General features: G+C 36.9%; 1 protein-coding gene across 1 annotated transcript in view; it reads right to left on the bottom strand.

Moving 5' to 3' along the window:
* Positions 1-667: 667 nt before the first annotated feature.
* SKAP2 (src kinase associated phosphoprotein 2) overlaps positions 668-27,553 on the bottom strand; it is a 115,972-nt gene continuing 89,086 nt past the window's right edge. Inside the window, exons 10-13 of the mRNA XM_074150467.1 lie at positions 18,398-18,466; positions 11,658-11,770; positions 2,059-2,160; positions 668-1,654 (exon numbers count right to left, since the gene is read on the bottom strand). Of these exons, the coding sequence (XP_074006568.1) occupies positions 2,068-2,160; positions 11,658-11,770; positions 18,398-18,466 (275 nt within the window). The 3' untranslated portion in view covers positions 668-1,654; positions 2,059-2,067. The remainder of the gene's footprint in view (positions 1,655-2,058; positions 2,161-11,657; positions 11,771-18,397; positions 18,467-27,553) is intronic.

Genomic DNA, 27,553 nt, shown 5'->3' with positions numbered 1-27,553 from the left:
GGTGGTGGAATTCGGAATTACACAATTAATAAAAAGCCATTTCGGTGGGCAGATTTATTACGCTGCCATGTTAACAAGAGAGAAGGAGCTTTTCTAGCCGTGATATTAACGCTTCACATTCTGTACACAATCCACAACTACACTTGATAAATTAAAGTAGTAAAAGATCTGAAGACTACAATCTATCATTTTAATGCTTCACTGATAACATACAGAATCAATTTCAATGACTATCTCTTTTTTTAAAAAATTACAACAAAACCCTGTATCCTGTTTGACTCCTATTAGAATCCAGTGTACCGTCAAGTATCATACGTTAGCTAATATAAAGCACAACATCTTCATTTACTGAAAAGGCTCTAATTCCGAGCTCAGACTAATGTTACCTTTTAACCCACAGCGCTTCCAGGGCCCGCCTGAAGCGTAAACAGCACCAGAAACTACAAGGGGACCTGCACAGGCTCAGCAATTCGCAGACGGGCTTGACCTGCCCCTTTGGCAGATTAAGGGTCTCACAAATCAAGTGTGTGGGAGGATTCCAAAAAAGTTGATCTTGCGTGCTAGTAGTAAGGCACATCTCCAAAACAAGAGGATTTAAAATATTAACTCTGCTCAATCCCTTGTCCACAAGCGAGAGTATTTTACTGTACTTTTTTTTTTTTTTTTTAAATGTTTGAACTGACACTTTTAGCCACAAAGTTCTGGATTTGACACTAAGACTACAAGTAGCCGTTATTAACCCCCGTAGAGCTGAAGACGTCTGTTGCGCGGCTTGTATCAGAAATTCTACATTCCACCAAGGTATCCAGATTTGACTCTGTGAAAGTACTTGTAAGGTACAGATAAAATATTTCACACTACCACGAACAAAAATCTTTCTTACCTGCCATTTAACTCGTTTTGACTTCACAAAAAATAGTGGGTTTCAATATATTATCTTTTTAGAAATTTTCATGTAATTCACATCTCAAAGTCAGAACGGTATCAGGGCAGTATTACCACACAGGCGACTGCTTACACCAGCAAAGGAGCCAAGCCTTCATTTTGTGGTAACAAAATATTAATTAACAATACCAATACTAAATACATGAGAAAAATAAATCATTGGCTAAAACATGATACAAAAACATTTGGAAGCAGAATACCCTGAAGACTTGCGATATTACACATAAATTTCCCTTGATTTTCCTAGGAAACTGCACAAAATGTACAGTGATCATTAAAAGGTTAATGCATGCAGGAACCGAGTAATAGTTTTCTACTTTCGAAGTCCAGCTTAATTTTTCTGAGGAACAGAGGAACATCTGAGGAACAGGAAAACGTAGCCAAATTCCCTGAGAGAACACAAACCTATAGTCATACAGAGCGCTGCTTAAGAAAAAAGCAACAGGCGCTATTTGGCTGCTTGTGCCCCATATGTTAATTACCATCTATTTCATTTCCTAGCATTACAATTCCATAAAAAAGTGGCTAAGAAGAACATTTCCGCAGGATTATGATCAATTACAGTTTTTAATGTTTAATATACACGAGGCAACGATCTGACTACATTCACTGAAACCACAAAACGTGTAGGGCAGAATCATCTTCTTTCCGAGGCTGGGTCTGTAAACTGCAGCTGCACACCACTCTTGATGTCAAGCGCAGATTTCTCCTGTTTAGGGAGAAGGAAGTTGAAAGTTCATCATTAACCAAAAAACCTCAAACATGCATATCAAACCCAGTGCAAATATCTATCCCCTTCCACAGTTTTCTGCTCAGATACAGACATTTTACTGAAGTAACAAAACTAACTAGAAAGCACACCAATTTTATTTAAAAAAAAAAAAAAATCTGGAAAAGGAACGTAGCTATAAAATACACCATCTTTTATACACTATGGTTTAATATTTCATGCAGAATCCCAGAAAAAGTGCTTTAATTGAACCTTCGATATATTTTGCCATAATCTTTATGTTAACAGGACTCCTACAAAGGTTCCAGGAAAGAAATACTTATGAAACAGAGAACAAGGGAACATATAAGCCATTACAGAAGATTGGATTAAAATGTACTTACCCAGGCCTCTCAAATATCATACATCTCCATTATGTAGGCTTTAGGCACCAAGCCAATGGTTCCCTTCATTTCTCCTACCCACCAGCCAAATCTATTGTACTCCTAATTGAAAACAATATGCAATATTAACCTTTAGTCTGATATAAATGCAATAGAGTTTTGTATGCAACTCCTTATGGATGCTTTCTCTTATATACAGTTATAATCATTTCAACTGAAAATTAAAACATTATATCTTTTTGTTAGAGGCATTCACATGCAGAGTTAGGCAAAGAGAGAAGTTAAATTTTGAAAAGGCCAGGCACACTCTGGAAAATTTCTTAATTATGGCCACGCTTCTCTATAACACCTACTAAAAATACATGACCTGTCCACCCTGTATTCATCACAAGTATAAAAATCATACCGTTGTAACTAGAATCTAATAGCACAATGCTGAAATATAAGAATCGATAGGGATTTTTTCAGTATCACAAGGCTAAACTATTAAGAAACTTACAATCAACTTATTTTAAATACTACACTCAAATGTGAAGGGAACACTATATATCTAATACATAATCTCTTTCTACGGACAAAGTCTACTATTGCTTTAGGCTTGCAGAAAATTCTACGGCAGATCTCATGTGTCTGACAGATGACTAATGTACTTTTGTTTGAAATTTGTTTAGGCTTAGTGAGATAAATATGAAACAAAATGAATTATAATAGTTTAAAGAAATAATATCTTCCAAAAGCAATACCAAGTAAGAGTATTGTGGGATCCAAATTTAATTTTTTTCCTATGAGGTAAATATTTTAAGATCAATCCTAACAGAGGTTCAATAAATTGTAACAGCTGAAATTGCACACACACGTACATATTGAGTTACAAATGAAGCATTATTAAAACAGAGACCCCATTCAAAATGGAATGATTAGTAAGACAGAAACTACTTTGGAACAAACATGGAAAATACAAAATACACAGATATCTGTGATAAGCAACATCTGCTTCCTTCTACGCTGCTCCTCTGATGAGAAAAGCAAAAGGCTGTAGGATTTTGAATTAATGGTCCTACTGAGATGAAGCTATTATTTTGACTGTATATAAAGTTTTTCAGTCCTAAATAGTCAAGTGGAGCTTAAGGGTTAATGGAGTTTCATTAGAGCCCGAGCTATAATGATTTGCTGCTGGCATATTTGGCCTGGTCGAGAGTTCTCTAGGGTCCTATGAGGTGCTCAGCGTACTCAGCGCTCCCTGTGCTTAACTACGATGAAGCCCTGTTGATGGCCCACTTTCATGTGGGCCCAGGCTTTTTTTCTTTTTCCCTTTTTTGCCTTTTTTTTTTTTTTTTTTTAATGCGCTTGCATGCAGACACACACACACTTTTATATTTTCCTACTGTGGAAAGCTGAACAGCAGTCTTAAACATTTCCTTCCTTCTCTTCACAGTGAATTGGTGATTTAAAAGATTCTATCCTACTATCCATGAAACACTGCAGTGAGTGCGATTTAAAGAAAATCCCCACAAAAAGCAGCAGGAAAACCTTCATTTATGACGTGCACGCACAAACAAGAAAGCTGGAAAAGTAATTCCACCTTCCTCCCCCTTCCACGGCAGAACAGACTGCTGGGGATGGGTCTGCTCTGAAAGTCTAGAGGTGTCTGAACCTGATCTTCAGTGCAAACTGCCCTCCACAGAAGTTAAAAACCACTCATAATCTTTCCCATGGGTGTACACATCACACCCCAAATCCTTAACGGCCAAATAATACCCTGACGCTGAGGTTTATAATGTTCCAGATCAGCCTGTTTAAAAATCTATGTTTTATCTCACAATACACTGGTTAAATATACAAACTGGATTTCTAGACTGAAGTGGGAAATTGCTGAAAGGAGCAGTACTCACGTACACTACTGGAATCTCAGCAATAAATCTCTCCAAGAGAAAGCAACAAAAGATTTTAAGCTGTTACATGGAACTCGTGAAGTGACTGACAAGAGTGATTAAGCAAGTTTTGCTAGACATCAGCCAAAAAAACAAACAATACATGAAATGAGGGAAGTGGCTTAGCTAAGCAGTCATTAAATTGCATATGACAAATGGCATAGAAAAAGCCTGTGGACTACATTATCCATTGAAAAAGTTCCACTTAGCAACACTACATGAACTTAGAAACAATTGTTTTTAAAGAAACAATTCAGATACCTCAAATTAAAATTAAAAGCATGCTGTTGTTTTGAAAACTTTCTGGGTTTTGCTACTTACTAATACACCACTTACTGCTCTGGCATGAAGCTAAGTGAGAAGATGAAATGAATGTTGATGTAATAGACTAGTAAACTAATTTAAGGATTCACTGCAACCATTATACCATACAGACAATATTGCAACACAGAAGCTTTTACTTTACATTACTATTCTTTGCGTGGGTCTCGAGAGCAACATGAATCCCAATTAAACTATCTGCAGTCTACAGAAGTCTGAACAAAAATATAATGCAGATACCTGGCTACCAAGAATATAAAACTTTAATCTCAGGTTTTAGAATAATTAGACAGCAGTCCCTTTTAAACTGATTAAAGTACAGACATTTCTCTTTAAACTCCTAACCACTCCTTTCTGTCCTCAGTACCACAAAAGAGTGCTTCCCAGTCAGGCAGATAAGCACTGCCCCCCAGTTCTTTCTTGAAGTCACACACAAAATCCAAACTGATGTATTGTTTCTATCAACGTTATCATATAAACTCCTTCATAGCAATATAATTTAATTAATGCACTGCTGTTGTAAGATCCACATGTCTATTGTTGCTACTTAAGATGTGTAGAATAGAAGTCTAAAGCCCACATTTGTGGGAAATAATGATTAATACGCAGAAGGATATGAATACAGTCAGGAGTTTTATATGAATTTTTAAGAGTTGGGAAGCACGGTGCTTTTGCAAGCGTCAGCCCCAGATCTCAGGTACCACTGGGTTTACCATCTGGTCTCCCTCACTGCATTCAGCTCTTAACATCACTGCTAACATAGGCAAGCGACTATACTTCAGAAGGACTGATAAAATAATGAAGAGTCCTTTAATCTACAGGAAACCATTGTAGTCAATTTATAAGAAATATTGCATCCCTTTGTAGGATGTGTAATTATTTTCTATTAATCATGTGCTATAAAGCTACATTATGTGGTTATTCTGTTATCACTAGAAAGAGGCCTGCAGTCAGCTCCTGACAATGTTAGGTAATTACTAACACAAAGCTTCTTTCTCCTTATGTAGAAACGCTATCAAGATCCAGAGGTGCTGTGATGCTCGCTGTATGAAAATAACTCTCCAAAGAAATTCAATAACTGCAAAATGAATTGCTCCAAGGCAAAGAGAGGGATGGGAGCGGGGGGCAGGGCCAGACCCAGCAATGAGGAGAATGCACAAGTGTGCGGCCGGGGCTCTGCGTGTGACTGGCAGCACATTTGCCACACCAGGACACGCTGGGCAGGCACGGGGGGAGGAAGGGGCCACTGACACCCCTGGAAGACAAGCACCAGGGCAGGGGAATATATTACACCAAATAATACCAAACCACCACCCTAACAAATGACCAAATGCTTTCTAAGCTACTCCTGTGTTTTCAATGTCATACCGTGGACTTTTTTTTTTTTTTTTCCCTCTCTCCAGCAGAAATTTATTAACCAAAGCGAAGTCATTTCACAGGGCAGCAAGGAACAGGTTATGACTTAACATTTAACATCCTGGCAAAACACTCTCCATACAGCATGCTATGATAGCAGGGGAAAAAAATCCCGTAAGGGTTTACAGGCTCCTTAAATGCTCTCAACTGAACACACTGCGAGCAGATGCTTCTCCTTGTCCCCGTCCCACCAACGTGTACCCATGACTCCATGAGACACAGATCACAGAAGTTTTTGCACTTGGGGAAAACACAGTAGGTAGAAACACACTACCTGACTACCTGTTTTTTACTGATAACTTTTAAATCCAAGATTTTTGTACTATATAGAAGATAATTTCAATATGCAAGAAAAAAAAAATTTACATGCAAGGGGATTTCCAAAATAGTCTCTACCTTTAGATCGTCTGCGTAAATGAGGATCTCCAGACGCTTTGCACCATATTAACTTCTACTGGCTTTAGCAAAAGTTGAGAACATCTGGTCTTTGGGCAATTAGTCCCTATTGTTCAATACATATGGTATGTTTTTTCTGTTTGTGGGGTGGGGTTTTTTAATTTGTTTTGTTTTTTTAAAAAGAGTTGTTGAAAAGCATCATTGTGTTTCAATGCCTTGAAGAAAACAATGGAGCTGTATTTTAAAAAATACTGATAATAAAAACTGAAGTGTGTGAATTCAAGATTTTTTTTCCTGCCCTCTTCCAGCGGCACTATAAGTAGTATTAACTTAGAAGCTGAAGATCTGCAAACTTTAAAACTGAAAAGAAAAACATATCTATTGCCTTGTTTGGGGTTAAAATAAGTAGCCTCTCCTATCAAGCTAAAGATGTGTGGGAAGCAGGGAGAAATTTTTTTTAAGGAATATCCTGGGGGGCAATTTTGGAAAGATAATATTTTAAAACACCTCTAATTCATCCAGGAGATTCAGACTAGCTAAAAAATTTCAGAACTTCCTTTGGTGTAATTGCTGAATGATACACTATCAACCAGGGAGCATTTTTGGCACAGAAAAGCATTTTCTCTAAAAAGCAGAAAATGACAAATGGTTTAGATAACTGAACAAGACTTCTTCACAGGTAGTAGAGTTGTTTTAAGACAGCAATAAAATGGTCATCTTTAAGAATATAAGCCTCAGATTTATTGTATGGTTGCATTATTAGGTTTTATTTCCTGCAATGACATGAGACAAAATAGACACCAATTAAAGAGTTCCGATATAAATCAGGGGAAGCAGACTGAACTCTGAACCAAAACTAGCCCCTGAAAACACCCTGGAACGATACAGGGGCCATTTTGTTTTCCATTAGATGACACAATGCCAGAAATTTTTTCTAATCAGGTAGGTAAATGGTTACACATTATCAGTATACAAACCATGAGTGCTAGAGTCACTATGAATTAGTCTGTCTTAACTAATCTTCCAGTTAAAGGCCTTTACACTTATGTTCAGCCACGTATCTATTTTTTTTCTATAAGGGATATACCTAAACAAGCCAGAAGTATGAAAAGTGCAACTTAGCACTGCACTTTAGCTTTGATCAGAAGCATCCTGCCGAGGTCAATCTCCCAGAGCTCCCGCTTTCCCCACCTTGGCTCACTTCACAGAGCCATCAGTCTCAGAGCACACACACCACATTTCTTCCAGATAAAACTAAAATGGAAGATGCACTTGAACGTGCTCCCACCACTAATGTGTTCTCATTTCACAAAACCAGGCTAGAACCTCTTCGGACATCGAAACTCTTTGAAACCGCACGGTGTGGACACCGGGGCCTCAGCACCAAGTGTTTCCCTCTGCTCCTCTTGGTAATCCCTATTTGCTAAGGTAGACATAGGCAGTATGGTCATGGAAAGAGAAATTACTGTCAAAAACGGATCTCAGTATGGTCAGTCAGAAAATAGCCTGACCCAATAAAAAAAAAAAAAAACACTCAGGATTTTAGTATGCCTTTCATATCTTTTTGAAAAAATACCGAATAAATACATTTTATGAAGATTATACAAATAATGTACAAAATGCTCACGCTGATCATGAAACAGCTGCACTGTTAAGTTGTACTTTATTTCACAAGCAGTAATCTGAGCTATGGAGATTTCTTTGCTTGTCTTTTCACTAAGCAAAAAATAGAGGTTGAGATGTGAGCATTTTAACAGACATTTCTTGTATTGAAAGAACAAAAATCTGCCACACTGGAAATGTACAACCACTGAATGAAAGGTAATCTATTACCAAGTTAACATTCTACTTTCATGAAAAACTTGAGAGCAAAGGGTTAAGTCTTAGATGAGATTTCCATGAATCATAAATACCAGAGTAAGCAGCGTTATATTGCATTGGCATGCACTAAAATAATAACAGGGAAGGAGAATTCCAGTTTGAGATATAATTTCTGATTTTCAAGTATTATTTGTTGTTTTAATGGAAATATAAATGAGATGGGAATTAAATTAGGTTAAAAGTTAAGAAATGTCAGTAATTCTACTAAGCTAACATCTGCTACTAAGTCTGCTAACATCTAAGTAAATTTCCATTACTACTTGCATTTGGCTGATGAAACCATGGCATTTTCCAACACAAAACATGCACCTAAAGCAAACAAACAAATACTACAAATGCCAAACTTGCATAAATTGTGCATACCTAACTTAAAAAAAAAATAGGGCTACCTCCACTCACAGTTGCCTTTGTTTCTGGAAATCGATTTCTTGAGTAAGAGCTATGGAAGATTTATAAAAAGGATTGTTATCTCATGGTTTGTTTCCCCATTTATCATACAGGCTTGAAAGCAAAGGCAAGCCCATAAATGAGCAGGAGTTAAGAGCAATCATCCTTTTAGAAAACAGGATGCCCAAGTATTGCATTCTAATAGTCAATATTAACAAAGAAATCTTATTAATGAGTCTCTCTATCAGTAGAGCTATAAAATGTTTTCTATTGCATAGCGGAAGAGGGGTATATAGTTCTCCAAAAGTTCACATGATTTGTAGCATAAGTGGTAAAAGCTACTTGAATATTCAGGAATATTATAAATTAAAACTATAATAGTATGAGTTTATCTGTACAGATAAATTCATTAATTAATCTGAAAAGTTAACTATTTTTTTAAATAAAGAAAAGCTAACAAGTACTATCGCAACAGTTCTGTTAATTCTGCTCAGATTAAAAACTCAACTTTTGAAGGAAACTCTCAAAGGTAGAAAAAACTACAAAAAAGTTTGGGGATTTTTTTGAAAGAGCCCATAGGACTGCTGCCACACAAAAGCTGCAACAGACATAAATATTTAGATAATAGCTAAAATAGTTTTTGACCGCACCTTCAGAACAAGGAAAACATGCTTTTCCACAGTAATTACAGTAGTTGGGCACGGGTATTTGTATTATCAGAGTGTAAGCATGCAAATCATGCTCATTGTACTAACACTGAATTTTGATAGTCAGTTGTAGAAAGTAAGTATTGCCAAACTGAAACCTTGCTCATTCTTCTGAAAGGCATTCACCTAGAAACTTACATGTAACATATTGCTCCTCTTGCTTTATTTAAATTATGTCAATGCCCAAATTTGCTAAACTAGTTGATAATCACTTCTGTAGTACTAATGATCTCATTTCTTGGAAACAAAATAGTCACTTTTCCCTTCATTTCTGTAACGGTGTGTGAAAAGCAGGTAAAAATATATTGCTTTGGCAAAGTACTGCTGGGAGAGACAAATATCTATCTTATCACGTTCGTCAGAGGAAGCAATACCATTTATATTTCATTGTAAAACAAAGAACTATTACATGTTGCACAAATATGCTCGATATTTTGTTAATGCTTCACCCTTCCTACTATACTACTACTATAGCTGTACTTACTTCCTTATCAGCAAAATGTGATTTTCAAGAGTAATGTTCATACCTGGCTGACATGTGATAGAAAGGCAATAAAGCCATAGCTAGGTTCAAGCTGAAGCTGAATTTATGACACCATTTTGGATCCATACACATTGCCTCTGTCAGTACCTGCATCTCTCATTTTCAACCACTAGATGGTGTGAAAAAATAAAAAAATTGCCATGGATTCCTGCCGACTGCCACAAAATCCAAATATTAATGTAGTGGATTAGGAAATATTTTTTGAAGAAAAGTCTTGACCCACTTCAGGACAGTTAGATTCACTTTTCCTTTGGTTATATTTTCACTTAGCAGGCAAAGAGCTCGTAAATGATCAGACCTTGAAACCGAATCAAGTGGAGGGTTAAGATGGATAATTCTCTGGCACTTTCCCCTCCAAGGACCCTAAATTCAGAGTTGACAGTAGTGGCCAGCACTCATTTTTCTGAAAAAGCTGTAACAATCTTTAAGTGAAACAAGGCTGAATTTTCTAGGCTGTATTTTGGAGCAGAAATCATTCCCAAAGAGAGAGGCTCTATATATCTGGAGAAGCAGCCAGACCGTTTCAAGGACCGATTACGGATTAATCACGGCATGACCACAAGACAGTTGATATACAGAGGACAGCTTAAGCTACTGTTTTTCTAAACTGCTCCATTTTTTAAATTAAATTTCTCACTCTTTTGGGGAAGAAGTAGCAAATTATTTTTTCACCTACATACTGAAGATTAAGATTTTATAGTCCCCATACCATACCAGAACAGCACAACCCACAGAGCCAAACTCATACACTGGATTCTGTTTGTTCATGGGCTTTTTAGAGGGAGGGAGAGGGGGAAAAGGTGGTTATTTTAAATTAGTACCATTCTTCAGTGCTGTATAACTGCTTGAAATTCTGCCCAATCCAAGAGAGCTACTTTGCCTTTAGTAATGCAATTCAGTTATTAGTTTAAGTGACAATGAAATACCTCAAAAGACATACATGGTCACATTACCATTAGTAATATATCTTCTATGTTTTTATATAGAACTATCTTTCTATCCATAAATCTTAAATTTATTTAAACCGAAGCTGTTACATTTATTATCCAGAAACATTGCAGTTAAAGTTATCATAGAAGATTTAAAGCAATTGTGACAAAACTGAGGAGTTTGGAACTAAGATAAACATATGCCTTTAGCTTTCATGCACCTACTTGTGTATTTTAATGACCTACAATATCTGTGGAATTAATTGTACCAAATGGCAATTACATTTGAGATATATAATCTACATATATTTTAAAAGGTGTTTTTTTCAATGAGAACTTGAAAAGCTCAGCTTTTTTCTAATATGTGGGGAAAAGAGAAATTTCCTTTGATGAATTGTTCAGAAGTAGACTTCAATGGACCATGAGACATATATTTTAGGAGAGGTTTTGTTTTTGTTGGGGGGAGCAGGGTGTTAAGGAAAAATAACCAACATTAAAGTAGAAAAAAAATTCATGCTTCTACTGCTTATCATCACTTTAGATTAGAGAAATTATATTTATCATTTGCTTTGCAAATAGGAAAACAGTAAATTTAAAATTGCCCAAATCTGTCAGAACAAACAAATTTGGAATCTGAGCTGTCAGAACAATTACAATATACATACAAAGATGAGAGCATAGTTTGAAAAAACAAACCATCTTCTGTAGCAAGATGCCCAAAAAGTCAGAATCGACGTAGTCAGGAATATAAAACAGGAAACAGAAACATAACATACAAGATAATTTAAAATTCTACAAGGTTAACTTTTACAAGCAGAAAGCACATTGTCTCCTGCTAAATCAGTTAACAAATGGTAGCCAAGATTTAACAAGTAAATAAACATACTTTTAAGTTAATTCCTGTTATACGGCTATGTTTTAAATGTGATTATAGTTCATTTGACAAAATAATTAATTGCAGTGAATATCTGATTGCAAACAAAGGATCTGAAAGGGAGTGCCAATTTCCCCCCATAGAACTGTGGGAATGTGCCCTTCTGCCATGGCTCTTTTTTTACAACTGTGTAGCTCCAATAGCATCCCGTACCTTGCTGAGAATGTAGATAACGTCACCCCGTTTAAATGTCAACTCATCCGGTACATCTCCTGTGCAGTCCCACAAACCTTGATAGAAATTGGCATAATCGGTATTTTTGCTATCTGGAAAAAAAAAAAAAAAAAAAAAAAAAAAAAAAAAAAAAGGCATCTAATTACAAAAGGATAAGGATTGGGAGACTAAAGTTACTCCTTACATCTCTAGATACTACAAAGCAATTTATTAGCACACATTTCTTATTCCTCTTTGTAGAAACAGCTCCTTCATACCACAAAAGCAAGTGGAAAACAAGTTTAATGTGCGAGCACTTCGCTGGCAAGTTGTATCACTTAAAGACATGTAGCTACAGGTTTTCAAAGCATTTTCCAGCTGCAGCTTAAAGCAGATAGTTTTCCTCTACTAATATACTTCCAGCAAGCCGTATTTGTATCTCAACTTGAAACTGATAAAATTGCTAGAATATAATTAATAATAATCTGTGAACGGAAGCCAAAGTAAGTATTTTGTGATATGCTCCCCCTCCCTCTGTTCCAACAAAACCAAATAACTTCTCTGAGAACCTTTGAGATAATCCTTGATTGTTCCTTCTGAAATATTGGAGAACTTGGAAACTGTTGCTGAAGCTGCATTTTAAAAATATTTGTGTCAGCTCCAGTTTAGGACATTAAGCTCTGGCTAAACATGCAACTACACTACAGTCATAAACTCATCCCTCTAACAGCATAAGCACAATGGATGTGCTGTGTTCAAGCTGCCATACAGACCATTAACTGATTGATTATTTAGCACTCTTTGCTCTGTAATACGGCAATAACACAGTAATAAATGCTTTGTCATACACTTACAATACAAAGTACATCTATTGAAACACAGCGCTTACACACGGTTAAATACACTGGGTGCTTCTGTTACACTGCAAACTATTTCCTGTTTTTAATTCCATGAGAATGGAGTGTGATGAGTTAATGCAAAAAGAATGTAAGCAATACCACTAAGATGACCAGTTACATTATGTATACACTAACCAGACAGAATGTATATGTACTAAAAATTTACATCACTGGAAAGCTATCTTCTAATTCTGATAACATAAATATCACTGAACTGGCTGGATCAAGGCTGTCATCTTAGTTTTGTTATATGATCCTTGAACAGCAGGCTTGCTGGTTATTCCAACATATACTAGTTACATTTGCATGTCGTTAGCACTCTACACCATTATTTATAGTTTACAATTTAATCATGATTGGTTCACTTTATTACTGAAAAAATCCTGCTAAAATATCAAGTGTCAAGCAAGAGGAAGTGTCACACTACAAAGAAATATAGCAGTATTCAACCTGTGGTTTTCCCTATTTTGACAAATACTTAGATTTTAATTTTAATACTCTCTGTATGAGCAAGTAGAGATTGTTTTCTATTTACCCATTTCAGTCTGTGTTCTGTGCTATCTTCTTTTAATGGCAATACTGTCATAAGGCTAAATATTCATAACCTTGAATTTAAAGCTGCTGTGCAAGTTAGCCACCATTTAATTTTCCATAAACTGGTGATTAGTAGCTACCACGTGCTACATAGCACTAGGGGGCGTTCTGACCACCAGTGCACAAATTCTGCTGTCAGCACACCAAAAGCAGCAATATATACATATATAAAAACTCCTGACCATTCAGAAATAAGAGATTTGGTTATTGTAAAATGCACAGACAGAATAATTTCAAGAGGAAGGTGGAATCAGTTTGAAATGTTGCACCTGTAAACTTTGGCCCTTCCCGTTTGTCATTATTCACCAATTTAGCATTAGACCATTATAAACAGTAACACAGGTTAGCACCAAATTAATTTGTGGTAAATATTAAATCAGAATATCTCCTCAGTCTTTTAATACTGCACTGATCATAGTTCCCAGCTCTATCTCGTAAAAGATAATGTAAACCCACATGAGAAAAAAACTAAAAGAACTACTTCGATATATCTCACGTTTCAAATCTTTCAGCAGTTGTCTTACTGGTTTGGTTTAAAAAAACATTAATCAGGACTTTTATTTCTTCAGAATTGCACTGACATGAATCATGACTTTTCACACTGACTTTTATCACTTTGCGGTCCGTTCTTACCTTTACGTGCCTGAAGTAACTCCTGTTAACACTAATGGGAGTTACATGGGGAACACCCACAACAGAAAAGATCCCACAGCGGGTGAGACACATCTCTCCCTAGATGTTCATCATGAGCATTTAACTAAGACTTAAAGTGGGAAAGCAACTCAACTAATGACACAGCAACACTGGAAAAGATGCATTTTAAAATAATCTTATTGTAACAGTGAAGATGTTGCCCAAAGACTAACCATGGCTCTGTGCCCTCATTTGTGAATTCAACATCAGAGTTGTCTAAATCAGAAAGCCACATTTCTTGGAAGACCATATACTGGTACACCAGGAGCACAGAAATTAAAAACAGGGCAATAAGGTGCCAGTGTATATTTGTGAACAACTATGCTGGTCTTCCAATCTTCCAACAAGTTTTAATCTCATCTCAAGTCCCCTCTCATACCCACCAGCTCAAATTTCTCCGAATTCTTTAAGTGTAACTACACACGCATAAAAGCCAATCATAAATTTAACTTCAGAATCATCTACAGGGCAAAAAACTTCATTAAATGATCCATAGTGCTTCACAAACACAGAGGTACAACAAAAAAAGAAAGCTACACAAACCTCTGCAAAACACAAGCCCGTTCTTTCTTATTTCAGCCTCTCTTTCAGCTAGAGAGGACCCTGCCAAATTTCATTCGAAGAACTAAGTAAACTAACACTGAAGAACTAAATATAACAAAAAAACAGGAGACCTGGGTAAAAGACATACACTTATGTATACAGTAATGAAATTATGTGGAGCTTCTTAAACACATGTAATACCTGAAAACAGCTGGTGGATTTAGCAACAGGAATTTATGTGTCCATTAGAGTTCAAATTCAAAAGGTATTGATTTCCTGGCATTACCCTGTCAGAATAACACTCTATTCTTACACACTGTGAAATGTTTTGTGCCTTAAAAATACTATGATGACATAACTGCTAAACTAAAGTCTGTCGTATTTCAAAGGCATGGTCTCTTAGGCCACAAATATGAATAAGAAATTACTAAAAAAAAAAAGGCATAGGAGAGGGTAGAAAGCAGCTTGGGTTTGCCTACCCACTGCTTTTAGTATTACCAATCACAAGAAATGGATAAGCAGGATTTTGGGTAGGTTTTTTCTCCAGGAAATACTTCTTTCATTCCAGGACAGCTATCTGGATGAACAACTATACAACGGTTTCCAAAACTCTCCCACAAAGAATTCCTCATGATTTTCTTCTGTCATCTCTGCTTTTCCAGTAACAGCAATAGGAACACCAGGTATTTTTGTCCAATATACTGATGAAAACATTTCAGAGTTTATTTAACAGATCAAACAGGAACGGCTGCCACCTTCCTGACAGTAGGCTCAGACTGCTTATTTCACTGAAAAATACTGGCACCTGACAATATATGCTTGAAAAAAGAAAGGTGAACAGTTCAGGTGAAAAAAATCTGACAAGTATATCACTCAAGCAAACACTTCAAAATATTGTAGACTGTTTAAAACTTAAGAATGCCCATGGATTACTCAAGGGGAAAAATAATTATAAGAATATTCTAACAGCCTCAACAGACAGAAAAAAACCCAAAACCTGGAAAAACAGATTAAGAGTACGTATTTCAGAGGGATTTAAGCATGCTGCCCCACAGCAGCCTAACACAATCTAATTGCAGGCACTTGCCATTTCTGAGCACAAGCCTGGCAGAAAACTAAACTGACCAAAACAAAAACAGGAATTATAGCCCAAGTATGGGAACACACTGCTTAAAGCATTAGAATAAATGTGACTGTGCCTGATCTCCACCGGTCTTCCATTTTAACATTGATGTCATCTAAGTTAGAAAACCCTACTATGGTAATGACTTGGAGCTAGCAGTTCTATTATCTGTTTATGCATTGCTTGTGGATTGAAGGAACACACGTGTAGGTTTTCCTTTCACCACTGTGGTCTGCTGCCCCGTATATTAAAGTTTGCCATTCTGATTCATATTCCCTGCCTCTTGATCAGATTCTTCAGAAGTTTATAGCACCAGATTTGAAGATTACTAGCCCAGGCTACTTAATATTTGAAAGAGGTGAACTTCTGAAAAAATTACTGTATCTCCTTTTGGTGATGATGTGCTCAATATTTACCATACTGAAGGCTTAAAGACAGAAAGACAGGTGAAGTTCAAAATTAACACTACCAGAATCACTCTGTCTTACACAAGTGACTTAGACTCTCAGTGTTGAGTCTCATTGCCTAGATGAGACATACCCTGTTAAACAACAGTTATTTGCTTGTTCTGATAATGTCCTAAACTGCAAAGAATGCCTGTTACTTACTTACTTGTCCTTTTTCCCACATGCCAGAAAAATTATGAAAGAAGCACAAAATAATTGTAGTGTATTTATTTGGACTGAATCTCTAATCTAGCCTAATCTGTTCAGTATAATCTTTCTCACTTCCCTTCTCCTATTGTCCTATAGTTCCTTAGTCTAAATTCAAGCACAGAACATGACACTTACTGAAACAGTGATTGTGGAAATGGTAACGGGTAGATAGTGGTAGCAAAAAAGACCCAGCAAGCCATATTATATAACTGAAACTCTTCAATGCTTTGGTATTTTTAAGTAATTAGGTCACTAATAATTAATGTAAAGCTATCCCGCATCAACAGTGAGCATCAAGGAATAAAAAGAACTCAAGTCTGAACATCAATTGAAGTAGAAGTTAGGGCAAGAAAAGAGTAGGAAAAAAGAAAGGTTTTTTTGCACTTATCAGGCTGAGCTCATAGACAATTTGCAGAGTATTTTCTGTGAAATTCAGGTTTAGTAAAGCTAGGCAATAAATTAAATATAAGAACGTATGCACTGTTTGTGTGGAAAATCATGAAATACTGTTGAGTCAGCTTAGATATTTATGATGTGATGCCTATCAGAAATACTCGTGTCAACTGAGCCCTAAAAGTCAAACAAATTTCCAGTGTAAATAGTTAACTAAGTAAGATCAGATCAGAAAATTCTTGCTTGAAATGAATCTGATTTCTGGGGAGAATTGTTATGGTATTTTCAAGGACATTATACAAATACTAAGTAAGACAGATAAGGCTGTTCTCATAGCAGTTCAAACTTTCCAGAAATGAAGTCGCTAAAGTTTTGATTTCTTAAAAGTATGATCATTTAGAACTTTGAGAAAGTACATTAGTGAAAAAAAAAATGCTGTTGGCAACTTTATAATTGGATTGACCCCACGCTCCATTATGACAACACACTCTTATAATTACAGTAATGTCTAAATGAGTACTAAATATTAAGACTGTAATGAGTCATGTTGTTTTACACATGTTTTTAGCAGAGCACAATGCTAGCAGCATCTGATGACTTGGCTCTTGTTTCCTTTCCAAGAAAAGCAACCCAAAACTCCTCACAGCAACCTGTTCCTGCTTTCCTGTATGGGTCAGGAAATCAGGCCTCTGTTTCCTCTCCACATGTTGCAACAGGAAGAGCACTGCAGAGCTACTTCCTAAAGGAACTCTTCTTGCCCACCCTTTCCTTGACAGCCCTGAAAGAATTATGCGTATTATGAACGATGGGGGAAGGAGAGCCAGATTGCATGTCAGTGCAGGTCACAGTTACAATGCAGCAGATCTCAAAAAGGTGTAAGGTCTGATAAGAAGCAAGTCTTCTCTACTTGCTGTGTCAAATCACCAATAGTTTATCTAAAGGTCTGCACCCTTGAAGCACATATATATCTTGTTTTTTAAGCATAACTGGAAATACCTTTCTGTCAAGAAAAGTTGTCTGGCCATGTGACTTTACATGGTGTTTGCAGTTATTTTTCCAGTCCCAGAGATAATTAGCACAAGGGCAGCTTGCCAAGCTAAAGCTGAGAGAATATCCTTCACAGCCTTTCTGGGCATTTGTGTCCTTTTCCAATTTTTATGCTGCTGTCACCGGACTCTGGCATTTCTTTCCCAATTCATTTGCTTTCTGTGGTAATCATATGCAATGAAGATATGCATGGCCAACATTTAAACAGGCTGCAGATCAATTAGTGGTCTTAAGTTTATCTGATTTTTATCAAAGAAGACAGAGCTTTGGGTCGATTGTCAGAGCCTGTGTCAAGTTGACCTTTTCAGAGACGTCTACATTGCCAGTCCCTTGGGCAACTTGTTGTCCCCTGTTAGTCTCTGAATGGCAGAAGTCTGTTCTGCTCAAGCACAAAGTATACACAGATGTCTATATTACATTCTTATAGGTTTGACAGCAACTGCATGTTGTATCTATAAACTGTCCTTTAGCAGTGACACTTCCTCAATGATGATAAGCTAATTTATGCAACTAAATCTCCTTTGTGCAGAAATGAAAGCTAATTGAGTCATTACAAAGTAATTCAGGAAGGAATACCTTGTATAAATTGGCTTACTTTATAAATCCTTCTCAAGTGGTTTTCATGCATCCTAAGTGGTGCTAAGCAGTTTTGCTGCCATCAAATACCCAGGTGAAAAAGACAGCTTTACAGAGCTATAAAAATGTTATTTTAAAACAGCAAAGGGAAGAGACAAGAAAACAAAGGTAAAAAGAAAGCGCATACACAAAATAAAGAGGAAAGATTTTAATTACCTGAAACACTGGTAACTTTCTTCTGGCTCGGTTTTCTTGGCACTTCAGCCTTTGAAGGAACACGTTCTTCTGCAAAACACATAACTGCAAATGAAACTCTGAAGGGACACCTCAGCTGACGGGAATTGCAGCCCATATCGCTCTGAAAGCCACACTCTACATTTCCAGATCATAAGCCCTGTTTACTATTTTGCATTTGTACAGAGGTTGGAACGTTGTTATTTCTGTGGTTTCCCCCACCCATCCAAATGCTCCAAGAGTTTTCTTTCAAAATCTCAATTGTGAACATCTGTTTCCCTTTTCACTCTGCTCTGAAGGCGGTAATGTAGAGCTGCAGTTCTGCTGTTTTTCAGTCATTCCAAGACAATTAGAATGAGGGTCCTATTCTGATACGGACGTTTCTTGCCGGGACAAAGAAAAGGAAACCGAGGATTGAAAAAGTATTCCCAGTCCATGCAAGAATTCACAAGTTCTTAAAAGAAGTATGCAGAGAAGGCAGAGGACATCTTACCTTCAACACCGTCAGAGACACGCACTAGCTGGACACCTGCATGATGGGAACAGAGCCCCTGCAGATGCCGTGCATTCAGTGTTCCTGCCTGCTGCGCCCGACCATGGTTTTAAGCAAGCCAGACCGTGGCAAATAACTTAGTGCAAGTTTAGGAAACAAGAAAAGAGAAAGCCTGGCAGTGATCAGCTCTGAAGCGTGTTTTCTGACTAGCAGGCTTGGATTGCTCTGAAATCCCCACAGGCAATTTTGAAAGATGTGCTCCATGCTCCTTGTCCGGGACCGATAGGGAACTCTCTCATGCCCACACCCTCACTTAAGTAAATCCACACTCCATGCAGTACAGGGACATAAGATCTGCTCCTCACATTTCACAGTCAACAGTTCTGTTGATGAGGCAAAAAAGGGAACAAGCTATGAAGCTTTTATCTGTATTCTTTCTTTGGGTTCATAAGAAAGTAGAAACTGATTTATCTTGGCCTTTACAGTATATATCAAAACTGACAAAGCTACTGTACTGAATGAGTAAACAGTATATTGATAAACCTACTTCTCAAACAAGAACTGGACTTTCAATACATTTAAACTATTTGGCTTTGCTACTCATCACATCTTATACAGATATTCATGCTTCTTTTTAAGGCGCACATTTCAGCAACTAATTTTGATATTTTATTGACAGACAACAGATACAGAACTCACAGCTTGTTCCTTATCGTGCAACTTTTATGTAATTGCCTACTTTGACAAAGTGAATTTTATATCAACAGTTCAAAGGATTTTTAGCCTTGTAAAAATTTAATCTATCCACAAGACTGTTCCTGCAAACATTAAAGCAGAAGTTTAAAGCACAAGAGCAGACCTGTTGAAATGAGTATGCATAATTGCTGCTAACATATATACGCAGTCCTACAAATATTACAATTACATCATGAGATTCACTCTACAAAGAGCTCTGAAATTCTGCCCTACTAAGGCAGCAAGAGTTTTTGCTCTCTGACTCTTTACTAGCTAGAAATCTGGTTAAGATGAATATAAATTATTATTTAGCCAAGAAAAAAAATAAACAAACAATAGAATGGGAAAATCTGAAGCTGCAGCAAACACAAAACACGCTAAACCATTTACTGCATTCAAATGTGCTCCCCCACTCGGCATAACACTTGTTGTACATTTCCAAGTACACTCATTTGTTTATTTTAAGCACTCACATTTGGAGCATAAATGGCAAAAATACATCCCTATGTGCTGTCCAGAGCACTAGGAGGCACTGTCATTCTGTGGCTTCCCTACCACTGTTACACCACTCAAAGGTAGTATTATCCCATTGTCAGACACATTTTCTAGGATTGCTCCCTTTTCCCAGAACAACCTAGTTTCATCCAACACACAGAGTATTATATGCTGATTAAATATATGTTGATATTACATGTCACTGAATGCTTGGACCTACATTAATTGATGAGTTGAATGTACTGTGAATTTTAACTCTATCATTGTCATGGTCATCATGTAGATTGCATTTGGTTTCATGGAAAAATTTAGAATATGTGCATTCCCCTTCCTGAAAAATATATTTCCTAGACACAAGAGTTCATAAGATCCACATCTGAAGATGAGAAAATGTCTGAACCAAGGTTCTTTGAATACTGAAAAGGTCCCAAATTCAAACAATGGCTGCCAATACTAGCATACTGCTTTCGATCCCAACCACCCGCACTTATCAGATTTTGCTTTAAGCTACAGAGTTGTCACAGACAGGATAAACTTTCAGGTGCACTTAGACTTGGAAAAGGCTCTCCAGAAGTACACTGAACATGGTCCAGCTGCTAATGGGCATTCAGTCCGAGAACCAGACTACGCGATGACAGGTGACTCCACAGGAAACCCCTTCTGAAACATGCACTGTGCAAACATCAGGTCCTCTGCACAAACTTGTGCTTTATGAATCTGTTGCAAACAGTCCACACTACTATTAATGTAACCATGCTCACAGTGGACCAGATGCAATAGGCTTAGCTTAGGGTGGTGAAAAAGAACCTATGGTTCTTACTAGTTTTTTCTGGTATTATGTCCTGAAGCAATAATATGTGCAGGAGAAGTCCTTTAAACACAGCAGCCTCAATTACTGCAGAAATTACAGCTACAGTTGGATGCAATACACTAAAGTTTGTGTTGCAAAATGGAATAGAGTCAAAAGATGAAAAATAAAAAAATACAGTAGAAGTCCTTCTGTATTATTAAGATAGTGTGCAACAGGAGTCAGGTAGACCTTTAAAATAATCTGGTATGATGTTTTCTCTGGATCTCATCATCTCACCATCACTACCACTGCAGTGAAAAAAAAAAAAAAAATACTCTCTCCACCTTCTCACTATGTCAAAATGAGACTAATCAACTCTAATCAAACAAGTGAACTCTACCAGAGCTGTAGATACAAAGAACCCTTGAGATACAGGTTATGTTCCACACTCTGATGGTACTTGGAGACTTTAATGGCAAACAACCTACAAAATTCTTGTGGTGACAAAGCAACAAGGAACTAAGCATTTTTTAGTTAGTCCATGACAGCTGTTGAAAATAATTTACTTATTTAATTTGTAGTCTGAAGAAAAAATAGAAAAATAATCACCCAATCACAGATGATTCTACCATCCACACCATTTAAAAAGTAAACAATGAATTCTATACTAGCTGAGGTTTTTTTACATTAATCCACTGGGTTTTTTTCTTCCTATTTCTTTTTCTTAAAGGGGGAGAAGGGGGGAAGATCAGACTACTTGAGTATAAAATGGATAAGAGTTTGGCTTGAACAGTGCATTCCTTCAATGGAATGTGGTATCTCCATAATAAATATACATAAACTTAGCAGTTTCCTCTAATAATACATTACTTTTACATTAGACTCTAATTTAATTGGTATTCTCGTGTCTTCTAGTCTCTGACACATTGTCATTGCACAATACTGGTTTATAGCTTGGATAATCCCAGTTTGTGGGTTAATATATTCTATTCAACACTTTAATAACAGTAAACAAAACCAGCTCAGCTATGCAGCAAAATCCACCAAACCACACAGATGGTTATACGGTTTTCATTGTGTGGTTTCCATAGCAATCATATTGCAAATCTGGAAGCTTCTTGCAAATAAGCAGCTTGTATTTACATGCCTTTCGGCTGCAGCATGGAACTCTACAACATGTGAAGTTGTTATTCCAATCACATATTGTTAGAAAAATCATTGGAAGATGTTTTGATCAGTTCAGATAAAAACTACTGCAGTGAACTAATTTTTCATCTATTCCATAATGAAACAAGCAATCACACGCTTGTAATGCACATTAATATATCTTCATTTGAAATCTCACTGTAGTATCAGAAGGTTATAAGCATACAAACAGGTCTCGTAAGACAGATCCCCACAAAAATACTTGTATTATTAAATAATCAATTTTTTAAAAAATCACAGTGTCTTTATTATTGCACTCAGCAGGGATGATAGATGCGTGCAAACAAAAAGGTGTGTACATTAAGAACTCTGCTGTCTGTACTGCTTTGCGCCAGAAAAAGTAGAAGATACAATGGCATGGTAACACCAAGGATATTACTCCTCCACAATGCTTTTTTGCTACCAAATAATGACTTTGCACAAATGTAAACAAGAACTTCCAAACATGAATAAATGCTTAGCGTGGGAAAGAGTCAAGACCTTTTCTCTCCCAGATTTATAATTTTATGAATTGACCTAATCCCATAACAGAAGGGTTATTACTCTAATAAGGAACATAAATCAATCCAGCTATGTAATTTTTTTAAAAAATCAGTGAGACCTGGCTTTTTTTTTTTTTTTTTTTTTTACAAACAAGATTCTTTGTTTAGAGAAGCATTGAGAATTCCAAAGAATGAGCAATAAACATGCAAAATTTAAGAACAAAATCATTTTTGGCCAAACTGATACCTTCTGCTAGCACTAGCAGTGAGGACTACAGACCATCTGGGGTCAAAGGAATAAGAATTAACACTCTGTTTTATGCAGGGCCAGCAAACTGCCTTACCTGATGAGACAGTACTCCCCAGCCTTGGGGAGGGGGTCCTCTGCAGTATTCTTACTATATACACACCTAGACATGCCTATACACTTCACCCAAACTCTTGTGGGGTTTTAGTTTAAGCAGCTTGATATCCCAGAAATCCTCCATGTGGTGCTCAATCCTAGACTTACTAGACATGGTGTGCGTACTTATAATGGCAGGGACTTTCCTTTCTGGCCTCTTCTTTTAGACTCCAGATCCACCCATTCTGTAGGGAGAGATGTCCAAATCCAAGAAGCAAAACTCTAGTTTTGATAATCCTCCAATATTCCCACAGATCTGCCCCTTTTCCCCAGTTCCTCCTGGACATGACAGATTACCGGAAGATTTACACACAACTAACAGTGGACAGTAACAGAAGTCTGTTATTACTACTGACAATGTACTGACCTCCCAATGGCCTTGAATAAATAGCATTGGCTGTACAAAATGAAAAAGCTAGAACCATTAAATACTTTGGGACAGAAGGGACCTGTGAAAATCGCTTAGTCTAACACCCTGCTCTAACTCTGAAAGTTTGATCAAGTTTCTAGGAAACAAGATTTGGCTGCTTTTGGTACTCCATACTAAGCTATTCAGCAGCAATTTATAAGGATCTGTGCATTTTAATAGTTCACGTACGAGGCAGCTGAAGCTAATGACTTTATAGAACAGGATTAGCTCAAATAACTCAGTTTTGACCAGATCTTGCCAAGTCTCTACATGTGAGGTTTCCTGCATTCCTCGAGAAATCCTGCAAGTTTTTCCCCACCTCAGTTCCAGTTCTTGTATCTTGAAAAGGTGCTACTGTGCACCACCATTACTTCCAATTCTGTGAGCAGTCTGAACAGCCAAACCAGCCATCTCAGCTAAAAGTGAAGCACTGCCTCCTATTGAGAAGACCTTGGAAAAGTTAATTCATTGTCCTCAAAAAAAGATGAGTAGATTTTGTTATAAATTAACTCAGGATCAGTGCTGTGGGAAAAAGAGGTGAGAAGGAAAGGAAGTGATCCTGGAATCCTGGAATGTCACTTAGCTGTTTTCTGGAGAAAAAAAAAAGAAAAAATCTCTTCTAAAACAACCTTCCTGTGACACCATACAGTGAATCTAAGCATATGCTATGGTTTGGCTTAATCAAAACCAAAAAGCAGATATAACATTCCCTACCTAACAAAAGCATTTTGGAGTTAAAGCATTTGCTAAACTAAAGAGTGAAGTATAAAAAAAAAAATCCCAGTCCCACTAGGGGCAAACATAAAACACACTTTGAGGCTGCAATTCTCTAGTCTTTGCAGAAGAATGTTGTTTGGATCATATAACTATTGCTATGAAGAACAATAACAAAGTGAAGTAGTAGAGAGAAATGAGTAATTTTGGAGAAGTGCTTGAGAAAAAAATCTCTTTCTAAATACATCTGTGAAAAAGACACTGCATTTCTCCAGTTCAAGAGGCTCCCCAGTTCAAGAGAGACAGGGAACTACTGGAGAGAGTCCAACGTAGGGCAACTAAGATGATTAAGGGATTGGAGCATCTCCCTTATGAGGAAAGGCTCAAAGAGCTGGGGCTCTTTAGCCTGGAGAAGAGAAGGCTGAGGGGAGACCTTATCTATGTTTACAATTACCTAAAGGGTGGGTTGAAGGATGATGGAGCTGGACTCTTTTCAGTGGTTTCCAGTGACAGGACGAGGGGCAACGGGCACAAGCTGGAACATAGGAAGTTCCATTTAAATATGAGGCGAAACTTCTTTATGGTGAGGGTGACAGAGCACTGGAACAGACTGCCCAGGGAGGTCGTTGAGTCCCCTTCTCTGGAGATGATGCAGTCCTGAGTAATGTGCTATAGGAAATCCTGCTTTAGCAGGGGAGTTGGACTAGATGATCTCTAGAGGTCCCTTCCAACTCTGAAAATTCCGTGATTCCGTGATTTCTCCTATATTATTGCACACAGATCCATCTACATGAACTATACTAGGGCGATGGATTGAAACCCCATATTTTTAAAAGCAGGAAGATACTATATGACTTCTCACTAGTTTACTGGAAAAAACAAGGAACAACAGATTTTTCTAGCAGAAATTATTTTTTATAATGTTTTAGGGCAGAATGTGTGAAGACTAAGTGATCACAGAACACACCTCTGTCCTTGGAGGAAACACAGTTGCTCTCACACAAGACAGAAAATTGAGTACTGTTGGCAAGATTGTCCACAGCTGTTGCAAAGTGGTTCTCTCTCTACTGTGCATAATTTTACCAAGTCTTCAGGAAATGTAGGAGCATGCTTTGCCTTACTTACCTTCCCTACTTGTTGACACCTGAATATATGTTAGCACCTTTCCTCTTTCTTTTTCTTTCCTTTCCCCAGTACCAAGTGTCCCACTGTGCTCACTTCCCTGCCCTTGTCCCCTTCTATAGTCACAAGCAATTTGTATAAAGACTGTACTGTCTTCAGACCCCACAAATTTTGTTCATTTACCAAATACAGAGGTTGCTAGTATGAAAGTTGCTGTTCCCAGGGCTTCACGAGGCCCTTCAGGCTTTAAAAGCAAGTACCACACAATGGGAGGAAAAACACACTCAGCCACCTGAACGACAGAACAGAATATACTCATTAGGACAACTGAACAAGCCACAGAGGTACAGGCAATTCCTGGATTTAGTTATGAATACATTAAAATTTCATGAACTCAGCTTCCTGCTTGGAGCTCGCCTTGCAAATAAGCAACCTTCGGTAAAGTTCTGAGTGACAGATGAATCAACTTAGTTGTGGAGTTACTAGCACTAGTATTCCAAACAACAAACCATTTAAAATCTCCAATAAATAATAAAAAAAGCAACAACTTTACATGCTCTACATTCTCTTTTTTTTTGCTAGACAAACAGATGCAAAAGAATTTACACTTTGTCAATTTAAGGTTAAAGGAGGAAGAAATTAGCTAGTCGGACAGGATTAGGAGGAATAGAAGTATGTAAAATATTAGTTACACCAATAGAAAGATTCAGAGGAGAAGAGGTAGAAAAAAGCAGAAAAAGCAGGAGTATATACCAGAAAAGACCATTTAGAATGTCTAATTTTGGAATACTAAAATTTCTTTGACAAAATGGTCTAATTATTATTAATAAAATTCAATACAAATATGCCAAAGTGCAATGTGCACTGCATAGAAATAAGGGATGGGTTTTGCACTGACCTTTTTATTTCCTCATGAAGAAAGACCTGATGATAGTAATTCTTCTCAAGAGAAAAGATAAAGGTCATCATAAGCAAGTTCAATCGTGGGTATGCACACAATAATTATAATGAAGAATAAAAGAAATTAGGGAGAGATCCACTTCCAGAAACTCATTCATTCTTTTCCCATTTTTATTTTCACAGACACTTTGTATTCACAATTAAAGTCATTAATTCAGGGATTTGTTTTCAGAAATCGAGTTTCTTAGAATTGTCTAATGGCATATGCTGAGTGAATTGGTCAAAATATATGAAACTCAGAACACAAAAAATTATTTGAGAGGCCATCAAACGAGGTGAAAATTTCATAAGTAACTTCAGAATCCAGCTCCTTACAAACTCCTTAAATTTGATTAGGCACTTTTTAAATCTTGCTTATATTTTTTTTGATCAAGAGATTAGATAACAACTTCCACACTGGATCAGAAGCATCTCTGAAGGTAAAGTTTCACGGTAGCTTCCAACAAAAAGTACAATTTTGGCTCCACTTCTAATAATGTTCCTAAAGCCTCAAACTTAGCATACAAAATCGAGGCAATAGGCATCTTCGCTAAATCCATACTTAACCACTTAAAGAAGGAATAAAATATTTTAAGATACTGCTCTTAACAGGTCTCAAGAATGTAAAGGAAAGCTTCTGGGGTTTAATGTTTCTACACAGTCATCTAATTATTTAGCTGGTTAACAAAAAATGCTCCTTCCTCTGTCCCCCCTCACCCTCCCAAAAAAGTATTTGCAATTATTGGACAGAATGCAAATTAGTATCTCAAGGGGACAAAACAAAAAACGATTTTGAAGTTGATTCCGTGGTTGTATTGTAGGTTCACAGGAATTTGTGCTAGAGATTGCTTGCCTAAATACGTGTGGCATGCACATAAGTACATTCTTCTATATAAACATAATAAAGATTTATGTGAATTCACTGTAACTAAAATAAATTTGTTTGTTCTCTCAACCCGTAATAGCTCTTAGTTATGTAAATAGTCTAAGTGTTCAACATGACATTTTATAAACCTTATTATTAAAATGTTTTGCTAAAATAAATGTGGTGGCTATTAAAATCTACATAGAAAATATAAATAGTTCTCTATGTAAATACATCTAGCAATCAAATATTCAATTAACTAATCTATACTGTGTAACTCTGTACTGCAGTGTTATTTGACAACCATGTGCTGGGGTTATATTTCTCAGGCTTAAATTTATATGATACACAGAAAAGAAGTCTGTAAATGTCAAGTAAAGTTTCCCATACTCGTTGATCAGCAGCAAGATTTAAATTTAAAAGCCATTTCTGAAAACTACATATCCCTAATTGTGACAAATGTGACTTGACATAATATTTACATA

This window comes from Numenius arquata, chromosome 7, assembly GCF_964106895.1.
Source record: "Numenius arquata chromosome 7, bNumArq3.hap1.1, whole genome shotgun sequence".
Classification (NCBI taxonomy): domain Eukaryota; kingdom Metazoa; phylum Chordata; class Aves; order Charadriiformes; family Scolopacidae; genus Numenius; species Numenius arquata.
The sequence above is the reverse complement of the archived record's forward strand: the minus strand, read 5'-3'. Positions and strand labels throughout refer to the sequence as shown.